This window comes from Cherax quadricarinatus, chromosome 4 (assembly GCF_038502225.1).
Source record: "Cherax quadricarinatus isolate ZL_2023a chromosome 4, ASM3850222v1, whole genome shotgun sequence".
Taxonomy (NCBI): Eukaryota; Metazoa; Arthropoda; class Malacostraca; order Decapoda; family Parastacidae; genus Cherax; species Cherax quadricarinatus.
In genome coordinates, this window is record NC_091295.1 from 14,253,581 (window position 1) to 14,271,031 (window position 17,451).

General features: G+C 41.7%; 1 protein-coding gene across 1 annotated transcript; it reads right to left on the reverse strand.

Annotated features, from left to right (window-relative positions):
• Positions 1-393: 393 nt before the first annotated feature.
• On the reverse strand, positions 394-9,938 carry LOC128684179 (cilium assembly protein DZIP1-like). The gene is made up of 3 exons (XM_053770320.2): positions 9,790-9,938; positions 4,452-4,861; positions 394-3,031 (listed from the first exon to the last, which is right to left on the reverse strand). Exons 2-3 carry the CDS (start codon positions 4,809-4,811, stop codon positions 455-457), a joined length of 2,937 nt encoding a protein of 978 aa, XP_053626295.2. The 5' UTR covers positions 4,812-4,861; positions 9,790-9,938; the 3' UTR covers positions 394-454.
• Between the last annotated feature and the right edge of the window lie 7,513 nt (positions 9,939-17,451).

Below are 17,451 nucleotides of genomic sequence, written 5' to 3' on the forward strand. Positions count from 1 at the left end.
ACTGAACTTACTATACACATTTTTGAAAAATTTTGAGAGTAAAGGATATGACTTGACATGCCTCTATGGAAGAAGATATAAATCTTTCTTCTTTCTTTCAACAAACTGGCCATATCCCACTGAAGCCAGGTAGCTCAAAAAGAAAAATGAAAGTTTATCTTTTAAACTTTAGTAATGTGTACAGGAGAAGCAGTTACTAGCCCCTTGCTACCAGCATTTTAGTCACTTCCTATGACATGCATGGAAAAGATAAAAGTATAAGGTAGAAAATATCTAAAACAGAACTTACCACATTAGCTGCAAATTGCATAAATTCACATTTACAAAATATATAAGAAAGCACTGGTTTGGCAGCAAGAGTGATAGGTGAATAAATAAGTACAAAACACTAAGTACATTATTAGAAATTATAATTAATTTAAACGAAAAACTCAGTTAAATTTACATTCTTGAATTATTCCATCTGACTTACATCAATATCGTCATCAGAGTCCCAAGAATGCAGTGTATCTCTTGTATTACTAGTGAACAGTTTAGGTTGCTCCAGAGCAACTTTATCAACAGCATCTACTGACCCCCAAAGACTGGTGCCAACAGTGTTGGAGGAATCACTTACACTGTGTTGCTGACTCGCATAGGAAGAGCTCTGATTAGTGTTAGGATGTTCCACAAATGTTCCTCTCTCTTGACTAGCATTATGTACCACACTGCCACTCATCACATCCACTGCCCCAACGGGTTTTTTCTTCTTTCGCCCACTCAACTGAAGCTCAATGCTTTGAGCAAGGTTGCTCACCATTGTTCCTTCTGGTTTCTTAAGTTTAATTATCTTTGATTCAAGTGGCTCCCAGCCCTTAGTAGTATTATTGTGTAAATTAGCTGATACTAGTGAGGTATTCAGGCTATCATTTCTCTTCGGAGGTGGCTCTTTTTTAAAGTTTTCATATTCAGGCTCTGAGTCCCATTCAGATCCGCTTACTTCCTCAACCTCTCCATATGTTTGGTTGTCAAAATAGTTATCAAGTTTTGGTCGTGCACCAGACCTCACTGACAGAATTTCATCATTAAACAAGTTTCTTGTGACAGATTTTGATGTTTCATTGTGAACTTCTATCTGAGTGCTGCAATCTGTCTCTGATGAACTCTCATCACCCTTTTCATCTTCCGCAGTTTCTTCTGGATTATCAGACACCCTACGTGTTCCTGAAATGGCCTTGATATTATCATCAGATTTAAGACTAGTATGAAATATATCTTTAACCCCGAGTTTCATCGATTCACTAGTTCTTGATACCGAAGAAGAAAAAGCTTGTGAGTGCTCTTTAACTTTTGACCGAACATTTTTCACCATCCTAAAAAGCTTACTGGATTGATTTTCTTTGGTTTTACTGTTTACTGTTTCAAGTGGATATATTCCCGAAATATCTTCTTCATTATCAATCTTGTCATCAACCTTTGCTCGAACCTCGTTCTCTAATCTCTTTCTCAGATCCAGGAAATTTTCATAGTTCTCTTCAAGTTTTCTCCTGTCTTTTCTTAATTGAGATAAACATGAAGTCAGAACCTCAGATTTTATACCTCTTTCTGAAGAATCTATCCCAAAGGCTTGCAGTTTTGATGCTAAAACATCTGATGTTGCCTCTCGCATTTGATTCCACAGCTGTGGATTATCTTTCAACAAAGCCTCTAGATTTAATAATTCAGATGAACTGTTACTCTCAGAGTGACTCACATCTTCTTCTGAAGAGTAAGATATAGGATGTTCAGAATCTATGCTATCATTTCTCTGAATATTTGGTTTTGTAATTTCTTTTTTCCTTTCTGTACTTGAGCTATTTATTTGAAGCTGTGTCACTTTCAGGTTACTGTGGTTCCACTGTGATGTATCAGTTTGACTCTCAGATTCTGACTCAGTTTCTGAATCATGGGTATCCATAGAATGCAAATGAGGTTCATCATTAGCCTGAAGATAAGTTAACATGTGAGAATTTTCAGGTGAATCCTGGGTCAAGGTAAAGGGTTTTGTTGTTCTATTTGGTGCTGGTGGTTTTTTAACAGTTGGAGTTTTGGGTGATGGTGGAGGTTTCTGAGCAATGACTGTGACTGCAGCTTCTTTGTGAGCAATATCCTTCATCATCTCTCTCAGTTTAGTCATCTCAGATTCCAATGCTTCCTCATAATTTCTCTGTAACAATTCCTGCATTTGTTTTAAGGATTGTTTGTGAAATTTCTTCTCATTGCTCACCTGCCTCTTGAGAGCTTGAATTTCATTAGATAAGCCATCCACAGTATCATCATTTTTTGTTCCATCTACTTTATTATATTCGGTTTGTCTTTGGATTTGTGCTTGTAGAAACTGGATTTCTTTTTCCTGTTTTTTTATGAGCTCTACAAATCTTTCAGTATCAGATGTGGAAGCATTACTACTGCTTGTCTTCTGGAGATGAACAAGCTGCTCACTTAATTTCTCTAACTGGGCTTCACATTCTCTTTCTGTGTGATGTTTTTCTTCCCGTGCTCGCTTTACTTCTTCCTGACTCTTTTTGTTTTCTCTTTCTAATGATCTTTTTTGTTCCTCCAGTTCTCTCATAATCTTGGTGAAATTTTCATTCATTGTATTGCATTTTTTCTCAATTTCAGATAATTTATATGAATCAATATCATTCAAATTTGAGGAAATTCTAGTTCCTGAAGGTGCAGACTGAAGGGCAGATTCACTGGTATGAGGCACTTCTTGTCTAATATCTGAAGTTACATTTGGCACTACAAAAGAACTTGATACAGCTGATGGCATCTGAGTAGTCTGTGGAAAAGTAACAGAGCTGACTTGACTAGGGTGTTTCCGCCACAAGTGGGACTGGAGGAAGTCCTGGCCCCGAAAACTCTTGGTACACAGAGGACATTTCAGGGACTGGAAGAGGCCATTAGCAAGTGCAAATGAGTTGATATATTTTACAGTTTCACGCATGTTTCTGTTAGTTGTCTTCATTTTCTTAGCTGCTTCAACCTGCTGCAGTAACTTTGCCTTCACCTGCAAAATAAATATGACATTTATTGTTAACAGTGAAGGTAATGCAGAATAAAATAATATTTGTATTGACATCATAACCTAACATATAATAATTCACGTTAAGCGCTAACCCCATTTGGGTCATTCAGTACAAGACGTGGTAGAAGCTTGATCCTCGTCTGCTGAACACCAGACAGATGTGCTTCCTATCTGTACTCACTTAGAGGTCTCATAGCCCAACAACCTATGTAAAAACTCAAGTGTGCACAGACTTAAAATCTGGAACTCTGCCTGAAGATTCCAGTCTCTATCTGCCAGCCACTTCAAAACTACTGTTTAAAAGCACTTCCTTACCTGAATGAGAGCCTGACAATAATTCATTATGTTGCACAATTCCTGAAACTCCGAAACCTGTCTTTCATCCAGTATTGTCCATTCTTGTTCCATCATTCCTTCAACTTAGGTACTTGGCTTCATCCTTAATGTATCACTAATTAGAATCTTTTTACTGAATTACTGAATACCTCCAATATAATAAACACTAAGTACAGTGGTACCTCGGGATACAAATTTATTTTGTTCCAGAAGGCTGTTTGAGTGCCAATACCGAACGAATTTGTTTCCATAAGAAATAATGTAAATTAGATTAATCCATTTCAGACCCCAAAAATACACTTACAAAAGCACTTACATAAATACACTTACATGACTGTTTGAGTTTTGAGCTGTTTGTATCCCAAAGTACCACTGTATTCTTATCCTCATGTAGTACTAGTAATCATAATTTAGTTTTAAGGCTGCCCAAAATGCCTTGCATAATAAGGGGCCTTCTATAAAGTAGTTTATTCAGTATATGTTACATACCCTAATTGTATAACATACTGTACTCCACTTTATAAAGTTTGTTATAAGCTTATGGAGTTTTATTCATCAAGTAAATAATTTTGATGAGTGAAACAGGATGTCATACAAGAAATTAAATATAAGACCTAGAATTTTAAAGTTAAGCTCAAGATGGGTGTCCTAAAAATGAAGGTCCTAAGATGTTAAAAAAAAAAAGAAAAGAATTATTAGTATTGAATAGGTTTGGGTCATTTCATAGAAAGTCTAAAAGAATCATAAAAAAAATAACATTCAGAAACAAGCCAAACCTCCACTTCTATAAAACACATTAACCCTTAAACGTGTAGTGCCCCAAACGTATATATACGTTTTCTTTGTCATTCATTCAACATTGCCACGATAAGCCTGAGTCACCTAGACATGAGAGAATGGATGTGTGCACTCACTGTGTGCCATATTAAAATAATTGGGGATGCCTGGGTACCATATGCTTTTTTTTCCTTTCTCAAAAAATTTGGGGCACTACGCGAGTGAACGTATATATACGTTTGGACCATTTAAGGGTTAACTAACTTTAATGGCAGAACAAATATTTTACCTGCTGATATTTTTCTGTAATCTGTACAAGTTCATCCTGAGCCACTTGAAGCTGAGTTTCAATAAACTCCTGGGACAGGAAGAGGTACTGAATAATGAGCTGTGCTAAACGAAACATCTTGAGAAGATTTCTTTGGCCCGAACTTGTTCCAATATCAAATTCTGATTCTGCATCACAGAAAGTTATGTATGACAAATGATCTTGGAGAACCTCTATACTACATCCTGAGGACAATTCATGGAGGTCTACAGAAGCCAGTTTATGCCAGTCGATTCTCTCTCTCCGTTGGGAGGGGAATTCTACTGCAGAAGGAATACCTGCAGCTCTGCCAGGTGACATAGCTCCAAATGTTGTCTTCATTGTACTTTACTTGCCATTGTTTCCAGAGATGAATATACCTCAGAGGTAATCTGAAAATAAAAAGCAAATATGCTTTGTGTATTTACATGTGCAAATTACATGGATGGTTAAGTCATAAGTGTTCTGAGCTATGAAGCATTTGACACTGTAATGGGAAAGGCAGGATTAAGTAAGTTTATTGAGGTACAGGTACACATAAGTACAATTATCATACCTAGTACATATGTGTAAATTACCTAGGGCAACCCCAAGAAAGGCAGACAAAGTGACTTATTGCCAATGGGGTCCTTGTAATAGCTTATTATTTAAAGCCTAGCTGTAAGTTACAGTAGAAATCAGTCAGCTAAGTAACTCAACTGTGTTAAAATCAGTTACAGTAAAAGGAGATATACTACTAGGAATAAAGTAAACTGAGTTATTTACATGAACATTAAAGAGAGGATCAGCTTACAATAACAGGTACATAAATATTAACTATACAAGAAGTCACTCTCTTCCCTTTCTGTAGCTTCATTCATTAGGTACCTTTTAGCTCCCTTCTTGAACCGGCTCATGCTAGGTCAGACTTTGACATGTGTGGACAATATGTTCCATTCCTTTAGTGCTGTACAATAAAAGGTGTTGAAGGCCTGTCCACTTACTGATGGTACTACAAAACTGTTTCAACCTCCCCTAGTAAGTAAATTTATTTAGGCACAGGTACACATAAGTACAATTATCATACATAGTGTAAATTACCCACCAGGATAACTCAAAAAAAAAGTCTGACAGTGATTTATTTCCACTGTCTTCGCTTCCCCTAGTATCATACTAGTTTTGGTTCTCAACCTTGACAAACTGGGCAGCAATTCATTGACTGTTTAATTCATGTTAGGCGCTCAACTCATGCGGGTCTCCGAGCTCCAGACATGGTGAAGGCTTGCTCTTCCTCCTGCTGAGAGTGAAACAGACCTGCTTCCTATTTGTACTTGCCTATATACTTGGCAGCAAGATATTCTGGACACTGCTAGTGAGCAATGTTATAAACGTGATTTAACTTCAGTTGGTTTACACTGCCTTCAACATTCTGCATATCCAGCTGTTGTAATTCATCCTCAAGGACCTCAATGGAAATAAGTTATTCTGGCTTTTTTTTGGGTTATCCTAGGTAATTTACACTATGTGTGATAACTGTACTTACGTGTACTGTGCCTAAATAAACTTACTTATCCTGGCCTACATTATTATTATTATAATAAAAAAGAAGCGCTAAACCACAAGGGTCATACAGCGCAGCAGGCCAGGGAAGGATGCAAGGGTATTGGGTAGCAAGAGGGAGAGGGATAATTAGTAGGTTATGGAGTGCAGCGGAGCAGTGGATAGTGCAGGAGTAGAGGATAGCAAGAGATTGAGGTAGAAAGGACTGAGGGGACTGCTAGAGGCATCATCAGAGTTTGTGTAGTAAATTAGTTACTGTCAAAAAGTCAATGAGAGAGTCTGGCTTAAAGGAAGGTCCATCAGCAAGAAGGGACGGTAAAGAAAGGGCAGCAGAGTGGAGAAGATGTTGGGGGTAAATTCTGCGCTCTCGTTGATAGAGAGGGCAGTCCAGCGGAATGTGGCTAACAGATACTGGAATCTGACAATTCTCACAGAGAGGAATAGGGCGCCTCTCCATGAGATACCCATGAGTAAGACGAGTGTGGCCGATGCGAAGACAGGAGGGAGTAGTCTCCCAACCTTGACACTGATGACAAGAAGACGGCCAGAAACCTATACTCAGTTTAATAGAATGAAGTTTGTTATGGAGCAGATCAGACCAATGTTATTGCCAATGGGTGCAAAGGTGGGTAGCAATTACAGCAAAATAGTCCATGAATGGAACACCTTGATATGACTGTAAGCCAATAATGTTAAGTTGGCCCATAATGCCTAGGCATAACAGAGGCTCTCTTTGCATTGCAACCCACTATTGTAAATACAGAATCTCAATGTACTGTTTGCAAAGACATAAAATAAATAAATAAATAAATAAATAAACAAACTGGGAGGTCATGTACTGTTGACCGCGCAGCAGTGTCTACCTGTTCATTGCCCTATACGTCAACATGACCAGGGACCCAACAGAAAAAAATATCTTTGTGCTTGGTAGAGATATGGCATAACCAAAGCTGGATATGAAGAACTAGGGGGTGAGGTGTATCAAATTTTTGTATAGCCTGTAAAGCACTAAGGGAGTCTGAAACGACCACAAACAGTGACACAGGCAGAGATGCAATACGGATAAGCGCTACAAGAATGGCATACAATTCAGCCGTACAAATGCTAGCCGAGGATAATAAATGCCCTTGCACGACACTGTCCAGAAACACTGCTGCGAATCTGATGCTATCAGAAGACTTAGAATCATCAGTGTACGCTGTGATGGCATGAGAATGAGAGCAGAAGTGGTCAGGAAAAAGAGAGCTGGAAGCTACCATAGGCAGTTCAGCTTTCACGCATGGCAGTGGAAAAGAACAGACACGAATGTTGGAACTTCCCAAGGGAGTAGGGAAAAGTGAGATGCTACACGAACATAGAAAGGTGGTAACTGAAGAAAAGACTAGAGCGAATTTAAGCAAAGAGAAAAGGGATGGAGTAAACAGGGGCAACGAATAAATAATGTCTACTAACATCAGTGACTATTCCTATACATATATGGAAGGATTGCAGAGGTCATGAGAGTGAACATAATAGCAAAGGCAATGAGCATCACGATGATCGGACAAGGATGGAATATTCACTTCTGCATAAAGGCTCTCGACTGGTGAAGAGTGAAAAGCACTAAGGTATAAACATAATCCCTGGTGATGGATGGGATTAAGGCTAGAGAGAGTAGCAGGAGAGGCTGCCGAATAGATCTGGTCACCATAATAGAGTTTTGATAAAATTAGGGCTGAATGTAGGTGAAGAGTTCTATGATCAACCCCCATGAAAGATGAGCAAGAATTTTAAGAAGGTTCAGCCAGCTATGACAAGTTGCCTTCAGAGAGGTAATGTAAAGTTTCCGGGATAACCTACGGTCAAACAGAAGGCCGAAAAACCTGACCGTATCATGTTTTGGGATATGCAAGCCATATAGGTACAATGGATGATCAGAGACGACTGAACGTCTAGTGAAAGTAATTTGGTGAGTTTTACTACTAGAAAATTTAAACCCATGAGTGGTGGCCCAATTGGAAACATGGTTGACCGCATGCTGGAGAGAATCTGCAATGAGGTGACAGTCAGCACCTGCACAAGCTATAGCAAAGTCATCAACATAGGGCGATGACCAAATATTGCAGGGAAGAACAGAGGCCATATCATTTATAGCAAGGAGAAAAAGTGTTGTGCTCAGAACACATCTCTGGGGGACACCTTCAGCTTGGAGAAAGTTCGGGGAAAGCATATTATTAACCCGGACATGGAAATGTCTTTCAGTTAAGAAGTTCTTAAGAAAAAATGGGAGATTGTCTCGGAGACCTAAGGGGTGGGCTTGGACCAAGATATTATACCTCCAAGTAGTGTCATAATATGCCTTCTTATGATCAAAAAAAGATGGCAATAACTGAGTAGTTATTGGCAAAGGCATTACAGACATATATTTAAGCATAGTAAGGGATCAATGGTAGAACGACCTTTACAAAAGCCATATTGACTTGTGGAGAGACTGTTGTGTGTCTCAAAATACCACATCAAATGTCAGTTTACCAGACGTTCCATCACCTTGCAAACTGCACTGGTAAGAGCAATGGGATGAAAGTGGAAGGCATCATGTCCCATAGTACCCGGTTTGTGGAGAGAGAGAACAATGGCAGATTTCCACAGCTGGGGAAGAACTCCTTGTGACCAAATAAGATTAAAGAACATTGCTTCCAGTTCCAGAAGTATAAAGGCACATTATAAGAAAATTTTAAGGGCTCTAACTCTCTGGCAGACTTTGAGGAATGAAACGAGGGGCATAGATGAAGCCCCTGAGAGAGACAGACAAGATGATTACCAATTTCGGTGGCAACATCAAGAGGGTTTGCTATATCAACACCAGCAACCCATAGAACAGGAGCCGAGTCAGGAGAGTATTTGCCACTCAGTTTCCATACTTTTTTCCAGACTGCACTCATAGAGGAAGCAGAGGTGATGGTGGAAACATAATCTCGCAAGCAAGTGCGTTTAGTGTCACGGATGACACGGCGAGCACCCACTTGCTTCTGCTTAAAATCAAGGAGTCTCTCTGTGGTTCTATTTTACTGGTACCTGCCCCATGCAGCGTGTTTCAAATGTACTGCCCGAGCATAAGCAGGAGACCACCAAGGCACGCACTTTTGAAAATGCCTGCCCAAGGTTTGGGGTATGTGAAGCTGCAGTTAAAACTGAGGTCGAGAAGAGGTGTAAAAACTCATCAATGGATAATGAAGAAGAAACCTCACTAAAAGCAGTTAGGGTCCCAATTTACTCGATCAAACTGCCAGCGAGGACTACGAAGACGCGGTCAATATCAAGGAGAAGTAAAATCATTGGAAAATGATTGCTGTCATGTAAGTCCGGAAGGAGAGACCAGGTGAAGTCTAGTACAGTGGATTATTATTATAATAATCAAAAAGAAGCGCTAAACCACAAGGGTTATACAGCAGTGCAGTGGAGGAAGAGGAGACCGAGAGATCGATGCAAGAGAGAGAATCAGTACAAGGATCATAATGGGTGGGAGAACCCATATTTAAAACATGGAGTGGGAGAGAAGTGGGGAAAGGGAAAGGGGGAATGGGATAGGGAGGGGGATTGGGGGGTAATGAGGTTCGGTCTGAGGAAGGATACCAAAAGGTCTAATTCCTCAGATCAAGAGCCTCTTCACCTCGCCAAGAAGCCTCTTCCAAGAGGTCCTGGCCTACAAACAAGGCAAATTTTGGTTTTCGGACATATTACTCATCCAAACACTATGTAAGTTACCATAAAATGCACACCGAAAAGAGCTGAGCAGACTTACTTTATTCTGAAAGAGCTGTCATGAGGTCAAAACGAGTTTTAAAAATGAGACGCAGCATGACACATTGTTTATATTTACAAAATTTGGACACCATGGTAACAATGTTATTGTTGGGTTGAAAGGCTCAGCCGGTCTCGAGGTCTTGCCAACTCTTCAACCCATTCAGGATACCACACTAACTGTGCTACTTTGTACTACCTCAGAGGCTACTTTATGTCGTCCGAAAAGTTCATACACACCTCAGACTGAAGGGTTCACATGCATAAAGGACTGCGAGGTTCACACACACCTGGCACTGTAAGGTTTACACGCACCTAACACTGTAGTGTTTACACACACCTGGGACTAGCGTTCACATGCACCTAGCATTGTAGTGAACATGACTTAAGAAATCGTAATGACACGATTGCAAATAAACCATACCCCCGGCCGGGATTGAACCCGCGGTCATAGAGTCTCAAAACTCCAGCCCGTCGCGCTAGCCACTAGACCAGCTAGCCACAATAAGATTCATCCAACTAGGTATATTTCTACACCATAGGAAAGTTAGCACAGGCACCTCTGTGACCACAAATGCAAGTTTTTACAGACGAATCTCCAGCTAGCGTGGCCGTGACGAACTCTAGCTCAAGTCCCTTCACTGCCGTAAACATGACTTAAGAAATCGTAATGACACGATTGCAAATAAACCATACCCCCGGCCGGGATTGAACCCGCGGTCATAGAGTCTCAAAACTCCAGCCCGTCGCGCTAGCCACTAGACCAGCTAGCCACAATAAGATTCATCCAACTAGGTATATTTCTACACCATAGGAAAGTTAGCACAGGCACCTCTGTGACCACAAATGCAAGTTTTTACAGACGAATCTCCAGCTAGCGTGGCCGTGACGAACTCTAGCTCAAGTCCCTTCACTGCCGTAAACATGACTTAATTTTTTAGTTTAATATGTTTATTATGCACCCCATACCCATCCTGTGGGCGGTAGTCAAAAGATTACAGAGGTACATAATGGGTCCAGGGACTGGGCCTCAAAGTTTTGATAGCTGAGCAAGCCACAGAGGCAATGAACTCACAATTTACAAAGGTAATGAACTCACAATTTACAAAGGTAATGAACTCCAGGTAGGTCTAGTCACAATCATTACAAGTTACAAAGGTATTTACAGATTACAGAGGTACACAATGGGTCCAGGGACCGGGCTCCAAAGTTTTGATGGCTGAACTAGGTACAAGGTAATGAACTCACAAGTTACAAAGGTAATGAACTCACAAGTTACAAAGGTAATGAATACTGTAAGAATGGTTACTTACGTTTATACATGGCTGCAATCATGAACAAATTTTAGAGTAATGAGCAATTCACACTTCCACACCCGGTCACAACTGTAGTGAGTTATTGGTGCAAATGTTGATTGCTGAGTCTCTCTCTCTCTCACACACACACACACACACACACACACACATACAAATTCATACACACACACACATAAACACACACACACACACACACACACAAACTCATACACACACGCACACACACTCATACTCACACACACTCATACACACACTCACACTCATACACACACACACTCATACTCACACACACACACACACACACACACACACACACACACACACACACACACACACACACACACACACACATGCACACATGTGGTAATGCTTTATTTACAGCTAGCAAAGTCAGGGTATTTCTCCAGAATGGTCTGTAATATACCACTGTGGATAAAATACTTAGCCATTTCTTGAACACTTCTGAGTGAGTTGTTTCTAAATTCATTAATTTTATCGCACTCCAGTACATAATGACGCAGGGTGTGACAATAATCCATCTGGCAAAGTTTACATTTCGTTTGGTCTACATCTGGTGGTGGTGATTTAACCTGCCAAAGATACTTGTAACCCAGCCGGAGCCGGGCGGTAGTGACATCCAAGAGTCTGCTTATTTTGTTGGATGCACCATAGACATGTGGCTCCTCCTGCATGATAGAATGATGATAGATGGACTCACTGGTGTCAATCTCCCTGAGCCTTAAGTCCATAAAATTCAGCTGAAGTTCTTTTCGTATTCAGCTGAATTTTATGGACTTAAGGCTCAGGGAGATTGACACCAGTGAGTCCATCTATCATCATTCTATCATGCAGGAGGAGCCACATGTCTATGGTGCATCCAACAAAATAAGCAGACTCTTGGATGTCACTACCGCCCGGCTCCGGCTGGGTTACAAGTATCTTTGGCAGGTTAAATCACCACCACCAGATGTAGACCAAACGAAATGTAAACTTTGCCAGATGGATTATTGTCACACCCTGCGTCATTATGTACTGGAGTGCGATAAAATTAAGAAATCGTAATGACACGATTGCAAATAAACCATACCCCCGGCCGGGATTGAACCCGCGGTCATAGAGTCTCAAAACTCCAGCCCGTCGCGCTAGCCACTAGACCAGCTAGCCACAATAAAATTCATCCAACTAGGTATATTTCTACACCATAGGAAAGTTAGCACAGGCACCTCTGTGACCACAAATGCAAGTTTTTACAGACGAATCTCCAGCTAGCGTGGCCGTGACGAACTCTAGCTCAAGTCCCTTCACTGCCGTAAACATGACTTAAGAAATCGTAATGACACGATTGCAAATAAACCATACCCCCGGCCGGGATTGAACCCGCGGTCATAGAGTCTCAAAACTCCAGCCCGTCGCGCTAGCCACTAGACCAGCTAGCCACAATAAGATTCATCCAACTAGGTATATTTCTACACCATAGGAAAGTTAGCACAGGCACCTCTGTGACCACAAATGCAAGTTTTTACAGACGAATCTCCAGCTAGCGTGGCCGTGACGAACTCTGGAGAGAGTTTACCTGGAGAGAGTTTCGGGGGTCAACGCCCCCGCGGCCCGGTCTGTGACCAGGCCTCCTGGTGGATCAGCGCCTGATCAACCAGGCTGTTGCTGCTGGCTGCACGCAAACCAACGTACGAGCCACAGCCCGGCTGATCAGGAACTGACTTTAGGTGCTTGTCCAGTGCCAGCTTGAAGACTGCCAGGGGTCTGTTGGTAATCCCCCTTATGTGTGCTGGGAGGCAGTTGAACAGTCTCGGGCCCCTGACACTTATTGTATGGTCTCTTAACGTGCTAGTGACACCCCTGCTTTTCATTGGGGGGATGGTGCATCGTCTGCCAAGTCTTTTGCTTTCGTAGTGAGTGATTTTCGTGTGCAAGTTCGGTACTAGTCTCTCTAGGATTTTCCAGGTGTATATAATCATGTATCTCTCCCTCCTGCGTTCCAGGGAATACAGGTTTAGAAACCTCAAGCGCTCCCAGTAATTGAGGTGTTTTATCTCCGTTATGCGCGCCGTGAAAGTTCTCTGTACATTTTCTAGGTCGGCAATTTCACCTGCCTTGAAAGGTGCTGTTAGAGTGCAGCAATATTCCAGCCTAGATAGAACAAGTGACCTGAAGAGTGTCATCATGGGCTTGGCCTCCCTAGTTTTGAAGGTTCTCATTATCCATCCTGTCATTTTTCTAGCAGATGCGATTGATACAATGTTATGGTCCTTGAAGGTGAGATCCTCCGACATAATCACTCCCAGGTCTTTGACGTTGGTGTTTCGCTCTATTTCGTGGCCAGAATTTGTTTTGTACTCTGATGAAGATTTAATTTCCTCAAGTTTACCATATCTGAGTAATTGAAATTTCTCATCGTTGAACTTCATATTGTTTTCTGCAGCCCACTGAAAGATTTGGTTGATGTCCACCTGGAGCCTTGCAGTGTCTGCAATGGAAGACACTGTCATGCAGATTCGGGTGTCATCTGCAAAGGAAGACACGGTGCTGTGGCTGACATCCTTGTCTATGTCGGATATGAGGATGAGAAACAAGATGGGAGCTAGTACTGTGCCTTGTGGAACAGAGCTTTTCACCGTAGCTGCCTCGGTCTTTACTCTGTTGACGACTACTCTCTGTGTTCTGTTAGTGAGGAAATTATAGATCCATCGACCGACTTTTCCTGTTATTCCTTTAGCGCGCATTTTGTGCGCTATTACGCCATGGTCACACTTGTCGAAGGCTTTTGCAAAGTCTGTATATATTACATCTGCATTCTTTTTGTCTTCTAGTGCATTTAGGACCTTGTCGTAGTGATCCAGTAGCTGAGACAGACAGGAGCGACCTGTTCTAAACCCATGTTGCCCTGGGTTGTGTAACTGATGGGTTTCTAGATGGGTGGTGATCTTGCTTCTTAGGACCCTTTCAAAGATTTTTATGATATGGGATGTTAGTGCTATTGGTCTGTAGTTCTTTGCTGTTGCTTTACTGCCCCCTTTGTGGAGTGGGGCTATGTCTGTTGTTTTTAGTAACTGAGGGACGACCCCCGTGTCCATGCTCCCTCTCCATAGGATGGAAAAGGCTCGTGATAGGGGCTTCTTGCAGTTCTTGATGAACACAGAGTTCCATGAGTCTGGCCCTGGGGCAGAGTGCATGGGCATGTCATTTATCGCCTGTTCGAAGTCATTTGGCATCAGGATAACATCGGATAGGCTTGTGTTAATCAAATTTTGTGGCTCTCTCATAAAAAATTCATTTTGATCTTCGACTCTCAGTCTTGTTAGCGGCTTGCTAAAAACTGAGTCATATTGGGACTTGAGTAGCTCACTCATTTCCTTGCTGTCATCTGTGTAGGACCCATCTTGTTTAAGTAGGGGCCCAATACTGGGCGTTGTTCTCGATTTTGATTTGGCATAGGAGAAGAAATACTTTGGGTTTCTTTCGATTTCATTTATAGCTTTTAGTTCTTCACGCGATTCCTGACTCCTAAAGGATTCTTTTAGCTTAAGTTCGATGCTTGCTATTTCTCTGACCAGTGTCTCCCTGCGCATTTCAGATATATTGACCTCTTTTAGCCGCTCTGTTATTCTTTTCCGTCGCCTGTAAAGGGAGCGCCTGTCTCTTTCTATTTTACATCTACTCCTCCTTTTTCTTAGAGGAATAAGCCTTGTGCATACATCGAGTGCCACCGAGTTAATCTGTTCTAGGCATAAGTTTGGGTCTGTGTTGCTTAGTATATCTTCCCAGCTTATATCGGTTAGGACTTGGTTTACTTGGTCCCACTTTATGTTTTTGTTATTGAAGTTGAATTTGGTGAATGCTCCCTCGTGACTAGTCTCATTTTGTCGGTCTGGGGCTCCTCGCATACATGTCTGAACCTCAATTATGTTGTGATCTGAGTATATTGTTTTTGATATGGTGACATTTCTTATCAGATCATCATTGTTAGTGAATATGAGGTCTAGTGTATTCTCCAGTCTAGTAGGCTCTATTATTTGCTGGTTTAAATTGAATTTTGTGCAGAGATTTAAAAGCTCGTGTGAGTGTGAGTTTTCATCAGAGCTGCCTCCTGGTGTTATTACTGCAACAATATTATTTGCTATATTCCTCCATTTTAGGTGCCTTAAGTTGAAATCCCCCAGGAGCAAGATGTTGGGTGCAGGAGCTGGAAGATTTTCCAGACAGTGGTCAATTTTTAACAGCTGTTCCTGGAATTGCTGGGATGTTGCATCCGGAGGCTTGTAGACTACCACAATGACTAGGTTTTGGTTCTCGACCTTTACTGCTAAAACTTCCACTACGTCATTTGAGGCATTAAGCAGTTCTGTGCAAACAAGTGACTCTGCAATGTACAGGCCAACCCCCCCCCTTTTGCCTGTTCACTCTGTCACATCTGTATAGGTTGTAACCTGGGATCCATATTTCATTGTCCAAGTGATCCTTTATGTGGGTCTCAGTGAAAGCCGCGAACATTGCCTTTGCCTCTGCAAGCAGTCCACGGATGAAAGGTATTTTGTTGTTTGTTGCTGGCTTTAGACCCTGTATATTTGCAAAGAAGAATGTTATCGGACTGGTGGTATTGTTGGTACTGGGGGGGGATTTTTTTTCCGGCATTAGTATCTGTATCTGTTGGTTTGGAGTGGAGGCCATCGACTGTGGTTCCACTCCAGGAATGACTGGATTTGGTGTACGATTTCTGCCATTTCCTGCCAGTTTTTTTTCCTTCCTGGCACTAAAAAACCTCTCCCTCTTGAGTGGCTGTGGCTACCCAGGTTTTCCCATGGCCTGGATGTTTTGTATCTTTTTGTCCCCTTTAGATGGTATGCCTGGCAATTTAAGTTATAGCACAGTCTTTCCTGTACTGAAGAGGTACACATTTCAGGGTGAAAAAGCTTACAGGAAGGGAGTTTGCATTTTCCTGTTGTCATATGGGCATGGCATTTTCTAGGGTGGTCATAGTTGCACGTCCCATCTGTTTTTCCAGATTTCCCATGCCAGCAGATACCAAGTGCATAGTATGTGCACAGGCTTGGTTTCCGCTTGCCTTGGGTTTCTGTGACTGTATTCCCTGTTGGTGCATGTTTCCCTGTCTTACTTCTATCCTCCCTAGCACCAACAATGGAGCTCCCACCAGTTGTTTTTGGTAATTTATCCTCACTATTGCTATTGGAGTCCTCTTGTTTGCTATTTCCTGCGGTATTTCTAGTTTGCAATATTGGTTTTATCTTATCTTTGACTACACTTTTTTCCCTACTATGGCTCCTATCCCCTATGTGGTCATTTATATGTATTCCTTCCTGCGTATAATTCCCGACTACCTGGACAAAATCTCCAGCTTCATCATTACTGTCTCCCAGGACAGTATCTCCAGCTTCACCATTTCTGTCTCCCAGGACAGCACCTCCAGCTTCACCATTACTGTCTCCCAGGACAGCACCTCCAGCTTCACCATTACTGTCTCCCAGGACAGCACCTCCAGCTTCACCATTACTGTCTCCCAGGACAGCACCTCCAGCTTTACTATTACTGTCTCCCAGGACATCACCTCCAGCCTTACAGTTTGTGACTACATGGCCAGTATCAAGGGCAGTACCATTCAGCCCAGACTTTTTATGTTCCCATCTGTTGTAGAAAGCTTCCAGGTTTTCTATGAAAGCAGCTTTGATGTTGTCCTCTTTTAATACCCTTGTGATTTTAGTCCACAGATTTTCCTCATTTGGGCATACCCAGAAACACTTCTCTGTTTTAATACTGCTTGTAGCTAGTTCTGGGATATCTGCACAAGGGGCGTGACACCAATTTCCACAAAAATGACAATTTATCCATGTGGAGGCCCGTTTGTTTGACTGACCACAGACTACACACAGCTTCATAATGATTTGAATGGTTGATTTACTGCAATTCTACTAGCAACCTCTTGAATATTATATTAATAACCTTAAATGAAGCTCTAGCTATTTGTATTTCTGTTTCTAACTCTTTTTGTATATTGGACAGCTTACCGTCACGTTCCTGATTTTTAATGTTTGTGTTTATAAGGGCGCCTACAACCCCATCCGTTTACAGTCTGCTTTATTGTCCAACGAAACTGTTTGAAACCAGTCCCGGGTTCGGACCAGTCAAGGGTTCGGACCAGTCAAGGGTTCGGACCAGTCAAGGGTTCGGACCAGTCAAGGGTTTGGACCAGTCGATCTGCTCTGATCAGTGGGTCACTTATTTAAAACATACTGGTCGGTGATTTGAGCTAACACATGAAGGATCTACTGGAAATTATCTACCCGAGTAATATGTGATTTGACTGATACAAAAGT